The sequence below is a fragment of the Mastacembelus armatus genome, chromosome 6 (genome assembly GCF_900324485.2).
Source record: "Mastacembelus armatus chromosome 6, fMasArm1.2, whole genome shotgun sequence".
Lineage (NCBI taxonomy): Eukaryota > Metazoa > Chordata > Actinopteri > Synbranchiformes > Mastacembelidae > Mastacembelus > Mastacembelus armatus.
This window is the reverse complement of record NC_046638.1, coordinates 13,707,212-13,718,055: the sequence shown is the minus strand read 5'-3', so window position 1 is coordinate 13,718,055 and position 10,844 is coordinate 13,707,212. Positions and strand designations below refer to the sequence as shown.

Sequence of the window (10,844 nt, the reverse complement as noted above, 5' to 3'; positions counted from 1 at the left end):
TATGTATGACACAGTATCTTTTCAAGCCAGTTTCTCAGGAGTAACACTTTGATTTGCTCAGATTTACATTTTGGTATGAACCATAAATTGACAGTTTATTCGGTTTGGAGAACTGTTAACTGGGAATTACAAGCCAATTATACAAAAAGTAATAAAGTTATTTTAAAATAGGGCCTACTGTTTATAGACTTATGAACAAGAGTACTTTTTCACCTTTATTAGACAACCCTGTGTTGGAATTGGACGTATTACACACTGAAGATTGCACATCCTACAGCAGGGTGAACCCCTGAGTTGCAGCAGCACAAAGATTTTTATTGTTTACCTATGACCTGATATGAATTACATGCTTCAGTGCCTGCTGAACTCTTCAGATGTCTCGGCTTGTAGAGTTGGAGACGCTGAAAGAACAAGTAGAGCTAAGCTACAGTATGTTGTAGAGATAAGTATCAACATGGTATGATATATATAGTAGGAAGAGGGAAACATATATAATGTTGGTGATTTATAGCCAATGAAGATGTCCCTGCTAAATTCAAAGACACCTTGGCCATCTTCATTCATTCTGACTTTTTTTTTTTAAGTCTAGAGCTTACTTTTACAGTAAATGCAAAGCATTTTTTAGCTCAGTGGTTCATTGTATGCTGCTCACACTAATTCACACTAATTCTGGTTTCCTGCTTACACCACTCTGTTTCGTTCAAGTGGACAGAAAGCTGCAACTTCACATTCATCTGTGTTGGTGCATCCACTGCCTTAAAAGCTTAATTATAATGCAACACACCCAGTACCTAGTGCACTCACATTGCAAATCTCATGCCCTTAAAAGGCGTTTTTCAACCTGCCTGCTGTTCTCCAAAGGCCTGTCTCCTGTAGGTTACTCATGTGCGCACTCTATTGGTGAAAGATCGGAAAGGACTTTGAAAAACAGCCCTTATGCATTTCATTGGTACTGGGGTCAGAAAGCCACTGAGGGACTTCAGTTTTATCACAACTTTGTGGTTGTGGGTGGAACTATAACTTACTTATGTTTCTTTGGACTTATTTATAATTATTATTATTATTGCAAATTTTAAGACATGGTTTCTGCCTCCACCTGTCCCTTAGTGACAAGGTCTGTGCCTCCGCTGCTCGATTTTGCCGTGATGGCTTAATGTGCTGAGTGTCATATGTCCCACCATGTCCAATATCACAGTCAGTGCGACACACTTTGCAAAAGGCGGGGACATTGTCAATCTGACTTCGAGATATAAAAACAAATTCTTCCATCCAACTGTTTTTCAATTTGAATATATATTGAATATATTTTTTTTCCACTGGAGCACCACGTGAGTTTTCTCCTCCCATTTATACCAGTGACGCTTGATTCAGCTTCCAGCGTGTAGTACCTGCGCAGATATCAACAGCGCAACTGGGCTGCAGGTTACAAGGTTGGACCCACAACTGGGTTGAGGTTTGTATGACGTGTCGATTGTGTGAGTATAATGCGTCTCATACAAGATCTGGCAATTGGAAAATCTGGTAATGTATTGATGTGATTATTCATATAACGAGGTTTGGGCCATACAAATTACGGGAGTTTCCCGGGAGAACTAACAAAACAAGATGGGGCGGGACAGGTATGGATTTCATATTACAAAAAACTACTACTACTGCTATTCTTTTTCTTGTTGTTATTATTATTATTATTATTATTATTATTATTATGACGCAGTGTGTTTGAACATACCCCTGCTGTACGACTGCCAGGAGTGTCCCCGCCTCTCGACATCATGGACCAATCACAATGAAGCAAGAGAAGGTGTTGTTCATTTGATTGGACGCTTTTAGTGCCCTAGCTGTCAACACCCGGAAGTTTACATTTTGCTCTGACTAGAAGCAGGATGGGAAGGTTAGCTACTGGCATTTAAAAGGTTAGTGCACATAGACACGTTTAGTCTATGTTTATGTACAGTTATTTAGGTTAGTTATATTTGAATTAGCCTAGCTTTGACAGCATAAACATGTTATATGTTTAGTAACGCTACACCGAAATATACAGCCATTTTCACAGGGTTACAACGGTAACGCTGTGGAAGCATTAGCTAGCTGATCATCGGGATCCAAAGTGAAATGTTGTGTTATTGAACCACGGAGACAACTAGCTGTAATATTACACACTGATATTACGTTTACATCAAGTAAAATACGACTAAACGAGGCAACATTTGATATTGTTTATGTTCTACCCTGATATTAAGGTGCCATCATTCTATATAGCAGTGTAATTTTGCTGCAATGAATTCAGGAAGATTGATTAGCTAAATTAAGATTTATGATCTTTTTTTTATTACTTTACTTGAAAATTATTTCTTAAAAAGTGTTGGCAGTCAGCACTAGAGGTGAAATAAATCATTGTTCTAATATCACATAGTGGTGGTGAACTAATTTGATTGGAGCTTGTTGGTGAAGCTTTACTTGTGTGTCTATAAACCTAATGACATGTTTCGTGTCAGACTATTAGAGCACCATGGGTAACTCTGACAGCGTGGTGGTGCAGAAACGACTGGCCCGCTTCCGCCCCGAGGAGCGGCCTGTGGTTGAAGGAGTCTTCGGCAGGCTCCAGAGCGCTGGGGGCATTTCAGGAGGTGCAGGGGAAACACAAACGGCAAAGATTCTAACACTTCAGATGTTGCAGGTCTGGTTACAGACATTCTGTATAATTAGTGCAAGTAGGTACCAGTCCAAAGGTTTCGCATGTCATCAATGTCATCAATTAAAACTGAAAACTAAAATATAGTATAGGCACTCAGAAATAAACTCTCTGTTTTGAAGATATTTTACACTTATACAAATATCATTGCATCCAAAGTATTGATGGTGGTTCCTGTCAGTGTTGACTGTATAATCAGCCCCTCCTTTTGTCTCTGCCAGTCCTCTATGGGCAGCCTGGCACCAGACCCCATGGTGAGGAGAGTCTACCAGTGCATGTGTAGTATTGATCCTGCAATGGCAGTGCCCACACCCTCTGGGAAGACTAGCATCTCTGCTGTCTCTGGAGTAAATCGGGAGCAGTTGGTCATCTTTCTAGCAGACATGCTGCGAGGCACTGCAGAAGAACGAGCTCCTCTTGTTGAGGCCATGTGTCAGAATGGAGCAGAGCCAGCAATGGTTGTCACATGTGAGCAGGTTGCAGAGGTGAGCAGAGGATCTTAAGTAGGAAAAAGTGTACCAATTGAATGGGTTTCTTTTGTTCTCCGCTTTGTTTTTGTCCTTTCTACTAATGCCCTATGTTGGCCTTTCCTCTGTAGTTCCTACAAGACCTGATTTCTGCTATAGTTCAGATTCTGGTCCACAGAGGGCGTCTCCAGGGCTGGAAGCCAGAGAGAATGGGTGATGGCTCTCTGGGGGTCAAGGTCCTAGCAGAGCAATTGTGTTCTGAGCTTAAACCCTCAGGTAAACAGGAGATGTATGTTAAAGATGTTTGGACATGTTAACAGTAAAGAAATGTAACTATTGAAACCTCCTCACCTTACCTCACCTTGTCTTCCTCCTCAGATCAGGGAGTCTGTGATGTTGCCTGTCTGGAGGACTGGGTCTTTAGAGTGTCCCAGGTCTCGTTGTATCTGGAAATGCTGGTAGCTGAGGGCCTAAATGTGTCATTGCCTAGCAGACCAGCCCCTACCCTGCTGCCCCCTTGCAAGGATACACCTTGGAAAGACCTACGGTATCTGCTGGACCTTCCCACTGTCATGTTTCTGGCACCACAGGTCAGATTACATTCTGGTTATGAATTTGTTTACACACACTTTAGTTTAACATGTCCCTATGGTCAAATTATTTTCAATCTTTTCTAGGCTACCATCATTTTTGTCCAGGCCAGTTTCATTAGCCATTGTGGTTTTTTCTTTCTTTAATGGAAGGGTACCAACAATTTTGTCCATTTTATATTTGGATGGTTAGACATTTGCTACACCAATACTATCAGGAGAATAATTTAGGTATGCTTATTTGGAGATGGGAATATTAATGGATACCAATAGCTGGTTCAGTTTTGGATCTGGAAAATCAAGGTGTTTGTTTAAATATTTATCTATTTTTCAATGTCTAACTGTTGATAACTTGAGAAGAAGGATGCTTTTCTTCAGCCCGCCACTGGTGTGACACAGCATTTTTTGACAGTCAGATTCTGTGAGCTATAGTAATGGAATGAGTCCCCCCCTTCGTAACATAAAGCTCATTGTACAATTTATGTAGCTGATATTATGTGGAATCCATATTATTGTATACATTTGTCTTAAAATCTGTAATGTTCTTCATTTTTAATTACAGTTATGGACAGTCTTATTTCACTATATTAATGCATCAATATAAATATATCATTCATACATTTACTATGTACTTTAGAAAAAGTATGTGATCCCCCTTGGCTAATGACATCACTTTAAACTAACTTGACACAGAAATCAACACACATGAAGTCCAGTTTGTTTGACTTATCACATCTTTGACTAAAAATACTCAAATAGTTTGAGTCTTATTTTAATACTGCTATTCAGCCACAAGGTGGTAGGTTTTGGGCACACCATGGCTGGCAACACCATACCCCTGGATTAGGTTTACTGTGTTTTAAGGGTATTGTACATGGCCCCTTTTATCCATGTGTGCGGCATCTTTAGAAACATCATAGCATAGACACATTCCCAAATCATCCACCTGCACAAAGTAGTTGGTAGTCATACAGTCATCACTACTATTAACATGACCTGCTTTTAATTCTATTGAAGGAACTAACAGCACTGACAGCACTGAATCATAGCATGGACTACACGTCTGCTAGATCAAGGAGAAGAGGAACATGTGTTTCCATCAAATCAGCAGTAATGTGATCAGTTCCACCAGCCTTATTATCATCTAGAGTTTTATAGCTCTAGACAATTCATCAGACATGACTATTGTGCTCAGTAAAGTTGTGCTATGCACATAAATCAAGTTATAATTGAGATAAGATCAGATCAGATAAGATCAGTGGGCTCTTTATTTGTCCTATAGTGCGGAAATTGTCAGTGTTAGAGCAGCAATGGTATGACATAAGGACATAGCAGCAATAAAAGTAAAAAGATACACACAGGGTATTTACAGTAAAATTTTAATTTAAAAAAATTACAGTTTTTACAGTCTGGTCACTCAGGGGTGTCTACTAGGAGCAGTGCTGATTGTGCCATCTGACAGCAGCAGGAGGGAAGGACCTGTGGTAGCACCTTGTCACACATTTGGGATGGAGCAGTCGGTCACGGACAGAGCTGCCCAGTACTGCCAGACTCTCGTACACAGGGTGGGAGTCATTCTCCCATAGGGATATTAGTTTGACTGACATCCTTCTGGGACTTCGCAGTACGGAGCTCTCTCTTCCTGTCCACAATTGAGATGCTGCTGCCACAGCTCACCAAAACATTAAAGATGGCTGATGCCACTACGGCATCCAAAAAGGTCGTCAGAAGTGTCCCCTGCACACCCAACGATCTTACTCTTCTCTGCAGTTAGAGCCTGCTCTGGCCTTTCTTGTAATTATTGTCAGGTGGTAAACAAGTTTTGTTTTTCAGAGTTTTGACTGTTTTTTCCAAATTTACTGTAACTTTTACTTTGTGGCTTCGTGGCAAGCAAATGAGCCCTTGTGTTTTTCTCATTTCCTTTAGTTAAATCTTGCATTGGTCCATTTTACAAACACAAGCAAAAGCTCAAGCCTAATGGTTCCACAATTTGTTTTTACATTTATTAAAGAAACTACAGTACTTTCCACCATAATTGAAGCAATTGAACAGGTGTACCTAATAAAGTGGCTAGTGAGTGTACACTACCTTTTTAATCCGTAAGCAATTCTGTGAGGTTTGGTGAACATATATTGTTCTGTCTAACATCAGCCTGAGCAGAGTCCCGATGAATTAGAACATCTGAAGACACATGAAGGGTGTCAACATCTGAAGCTTCAAATATATTTATTGTGTCACTGTCATAGTCACTATCACTGCTTAATTATATTCTTCCCCTACTCTGTTAATCTATCTAGCTCCCGGACAGTTACAGTGCCCCCTGGAGACTTGTGTTTTCCACACGGCTGCACGGGGAAAGCTTCACCAGGATGGTGGCTGGCCTGACAAAACGTGGACCCACCCTGCTACTTATCAAAGACACAAAGGGACATGTTTTTGGTGGCTTTGCCTCCCACAACTGGGAGGTCAAACCTCAGTTCCAGGGTGAGTGAAGGGTCTAGCTCTGTCTGATCCCACAGAACATTCATGTCTTTAACTTAGACCTACAGAAATTTGCTATGTAGTTTATCAGCTACCTTTAGAAATTGAAGAGTAACATTAGCCTACATGACACAGTCTTTCTTGTTATCAAGTTTAGGCTCAACAAAAAGAAAAATCAGTGGAAATGGTTTATTATTATTCACAGTTAAGCTTCTTATTACTTATTAGCCATTATAAATGCCAATGCTGCTTTACCTGCAGTTCGCTCAAATTCTATGGGGCTGCTGATGCATCAGCAGATGCTCTAGCTTGTAGCATTTGAAATACTATCCATCCATCCATTATGGATACCCACTTATATCTATTTAGGGTCCCGGGGATCTGCTGGCGTCTATCCCAGCTCTCTATGGGTGAAAGGGTACAGCCTGAACAGGTCACCAGTCCATCTCGGGGTGAAATACTATTTTAGATGTTTCAAATGATATAATGTTGATATGTTATTGTTAATCAGTTCAGTGATATTGGTGTGTCAACTGTTATAGTTGCTACTTCCCTAAGATCAAGAATATTGGCCCTTCTAAGTGTCCCAGATATGTGACTAAAAACTAGAGGCTTTTGCATTTAGAGCCCCTAAGCTCTGAAACGAAGTACCTGAGGAAGTTAGAACAGCAAATTTTGTGACTTCTTTTAAATGTATAGTGAAAATCAGCTTTGTTACCATTGTGTGGTTATGTTTTTATTATTTTGTTTTTTTATTTTAGTTAATTGTTATAAATGTAGCAGTTTGTAATGCATATTTTGAAAAGAGCTCTATAAATTATTATTAGTAATATGATTATTATTTGTAATAGAAGTATTTGTGGTGGTAGTAGCAGTAGTATTAGTAGTAGTACAGGTAACTTTATCATTCAAAATAACATGCTATTGCATGAACTGTTGATTCAATTTAACTGATGAAGTTTTCCTTAACATAAACTATGCTAATGCTATTGCTAATCAATGATAATTCAGTAGTAAAAACTATCATGTTGGTGTGGACTACAGCTCAGATCAAGACGAACACTCAAACGAGGACACATTGAGGAAGTAATACTACTTGTTTGAATACTGTGGGCTGTCGCTTGATTTTTCTCTCAGATCTCCATAATTTGTATATTTGTGTGTGCACAGGTGACTCCAGATGCTTCCTGTTCACTGTGTTCCCCAGACTGAGAGTTTATACAGCAACAGGATACAACCAGCACTTTATGTATCTCAACCAGAATCAGCAGACCATACCCAATGGACTGGTGAGATATTACTTGAACAGCAGAAAATATTGGAATTCCACAAAGCTAAAAAACTTGTCAGCAGTGGAATTAGAGAGAAACGTTACAACATGATTTTAAACAGTTTTAAACTAAGAGAATCAATTTTCTACTGTCACATCTATTAAAAGTCTTCAATTGTAAATAATATTGCTGTTACATACTTTATTCTTTCTGTTTGTCTTGGGATTTTCTGATCTTCATTAGGGAATGGGGGGTCAGCATGGCTATTTCGGCCTGTGGCTAGACAGTGATTTTGGCTGCGGACATAGCCGTGCACGACCCAAGTGCACCACGTATGGCAGCCCTCAGCTCTCTGGAGAGGAGGACTTCACTGTGGACTCAGTGGAAGTTTGGGCAGTTGGAAAACCCCCTGAACCAGTAGAGGTCAGCGTGGTTTTCAGTTCTTTTTTGCCTTTACCAGTGCTGGCACCTCTCATGAGATAGAGGAGCAATGTGGAAATGTAGGGTGGAGACAGACAGACAGACGAAGGCTGGACGGTGAAGACAGACATGGATTTTTCAAAGGTTTTGTAGTTCAGTTTTGTAGTCAGTTGCAACAGACATTACAAGTTTTGAATTCATTCACTGGCCCTTTTTGAATTTTTTTTTTTTTTGAGATGATCAATAATGCCACTTTCAAAAACTCCTGCTTAAGAGTAAGAGAAATGCAAATCAAACTTATCGAGAACTGAAATGTAGATTCAGTAGAGAGTGCGTCAGTACGTAATTAACCACCAACTGCAGCTAAAAAAAGCTCATTTGCATTCCATAACATTTTTGCATTATGCTATTATACTTAAGAATATAAAAAATTAAAACTGTTTCTGTATGTTTTTGGGGTTTGTGTTTCAGGGTGAGGAGGAGCAGGGAAAGAAGAGTATCCTGGATGCAGATGTAGAGGTCCAGGCTATGATGGAGATGACGGGGAAGACTATACACAGTCAGGGACTCAGGGAGCCGGAGGAAGACCAGTGAGAGCCAAACCAAAACAAACCATAACAGTCATACCTTGCTGAGGCTCCTAGTTGAAGTGGGACTGGCACACGTTGGGATTTCAACATCTGATGTAGCAGGATAACAACTCTGCATTAACATGTTATAGTATACACAGTATCAGAGTGTTATTTCCCAGCCTTTCATTCTTTTGAGACCCTTTTGCTTTTTTTAAAGGACACATCACACTAAAGTCGTCCTCATATGTTCACCCATCTCTCTTATAATTATGAATTGCTGTGTCAGAGCTTATTTAAGTGCTGCCTTCTGGTTTTGGAGACAGGTTCTCCTCCTGCTCTATTATATTTATATGTGAATATGTGACTAATGACTAACTTATGAGATAATCAGGGAATCTGTTTGCTCAGTAGTAGGGGCCCAAAACATTGTGCTCAAACTGACAACTCTGGGTAAGCGTCCTTCTACAAGCAACAACAACTTCTAACTACAAAGTTATAATCTGGAATTTTTTTTAATGTTTTATTTTTATTTTTTGCTCAAGGTCTTGGCTTGTCCTTCCATACCATGTCTCATACAATAAATACAAGGTTCAGCTGATTAGCTCATCACAGTTTTTTTCTGGCACATGGACAAAATGAAGATCAGATTAAAGAGGATCGTTGTTAATGCAGTTGACAATGATATGTTATTCTTGTATTGCATTAAGTCATCTGTGATTATGAGAAGCTGCTATAGTATGGGCAGATTTGTGACCTAATGTGAAATGAAGACAATCACAACTCTACAATATGCTGGCAAAGGTAGCTGATAAGGCACTGGATGTATCTAATTTTGTAATTTAGTGCCACAGATGATGTAGTATAACATCATATTTTGCAGCAAGTGGTTGCTGATGAGATGAAAAGACTGTCTTCAGATGAAGTGACACACTTAGGTGATAGTGTCCCCAAACTCTAAGTGAAGTCAGATGATAAAATGTTAACTTATGAAATCTTTGCCCATAGCTCCTGGACAAATGGATGGATAATAATGTAGTCATCTTATACAAAAGCACAGTTAAGCCATACTTATTGTCTCGTGATCATTTCACCTGTCATAGAATATACTCTGACATTGTGTGTGTGTTTGTAGGCAATAATTTACTGCAGTGTTAAAATGTAAAGCTACTTGTATTAGAAACGGAGGGAACTGTGACTATTTGCTTAGTGTGCCTTAATTTGATCATGTCTGACTCTGCTAGTCAATTATTGCCAAGCACCTGCTCAGAGGCTGAAAGGTAACTCTGTATTCATTCCCCTCCTCCTTCTGCAATCATGCAAATTACTGAGGCAAGTTGCACATGCAAATCTGTTATATGATTGTACAGCAATTCATATAATTTTACAGTTACACATGTTTATACCTGTGTATGGGAATGGTTTTCCTATTTTATTCCCATAGATGTGAAGCTATTTTGAGACCTGGGACCACCTTATTATGTGCGTTTCTTTACACTTTGTTTCCCCCAGATAAAATGCTGTCTGTAACTCTGCATATATATACTGTAGCAATGGCAGCTCTATATTCCATCAGTCATTGAAACTGCACTTGTTTATCAGCACTCGTCATAAGGATTAGGGCAGTTTAGAGTTCAGTGTAGGTTATTGACAAGAAATCAGCAGGAAAGCAGAAATATACTGTAAGCGGTAAAACACTGGAATTTAAGATTTAACTAAGTGCATTTATTCAAGTACTCTACTTAAGTACAATTTTGATAGAGTTGTTACTTAAATGTTACTTAAATACTCCTATGCTCACTGTATTTCAGAGATAATTGCTGTGCAGATTAAGATTTTCCAGGACATATTATCAATTTATAAATGTGCTCTAATAGATGAAACTATGTGAAAAGTAAGTAAAATGAGAAGAAACAACTTTAAAAAAAAAGAACATTCTGAAACAAAAGTGCTTCTACTTTTGATACAATCAGCATATTGTATATCAGCATATAAGCATATTTATCTTAGGTGTAAGATCCTATAGTGCTATCAGTTATGAGCTGAGCAACAGGTGAGAAAACATTTTTATACATCTTCCTTTTTATTTTAACTAAAAGTAGTTCAAGCGAATTAACCTAAATGCTTCTTAAGGACCTTGTAGACCACCTTAACGGTAAATTAGGGGTCCTCGTAGCACACGTTCATAACATTATTCTGAAAAAAGATGAGTATTAGTCTTCATCCTGACGGGAAAAGTAGCAGCTCTCCTGCCCTTCCGTCCGAGACCAGTTGCATGATGTCGTTTGCATAGATACTGTCTTGCTTCCGGCCTTTTTTTTTTTTTTTAACTTGTAGGCTATGCCTATAATGCA

The 10,844-nt window shown here is 39.1% G+C and overlaps 1 protein-coding gene across 3 annotated transcripts; it reads left to right on the top strand.

The window, feature by feature from the left end:
* The first annotated feature begins 1,389 nt into the window (after positions 1 to 1,389).
* Positions 1,390 to 9,162, top strand: meak7 (MTOR associated protein, eak-7 homolog). 3 transcript variants are annotated; one of them, XM_026312402.1, is made up of 11 exons: positions 1,412 to 1,453; positions 1,555 to 1,619; positions 1,715 to 1,913; positions 2,496 to 2,677; positions 2,914 to 3,177; positions 3,291 to 3,435; positions 3,538 to 3,749; positions 6,047 to 6,233; positions 7,401 to 7,519; positions 7,745 to 7,924; positions 8,393 to 9,162. In XM_026312402.1, the coding sequence occupies exons 4-11, from the start codon at positions 2,510 to 2,512 to the stop codon at positions 8,513 to 8,515; spliced, it is 1,398 nt and encodes a 465-aa protein (XP_026168187.1). In that variant the 5' UTR covers positions 1,412 to 1,453; positions 1,555 to 1,619; positions 1,715 to 1,913; positions 2,496 to 2,509; the 3' UTR covers positions 8,516 to 9,162. The 3 variants fall into 3 exon arrangements, with proteins under 3 accessions (XP_026168186.1, XP_026168187.1, XP_026168189.1); XM_026312401.1 differs by having other exon boundaries at positions 1,390 to 1,619; positions 1,750 to 1,913; XM_026312404.1 differs by lacking the exons at positions 1,412 to 1,453; positions 1,555 to 1,619; positions 1,715 to 1,913 and having other exon boundaries at positions 2,542 to 2,711.
* Positions 9,163 to 10,844: the final 1,682 nt, after the last annotated feature.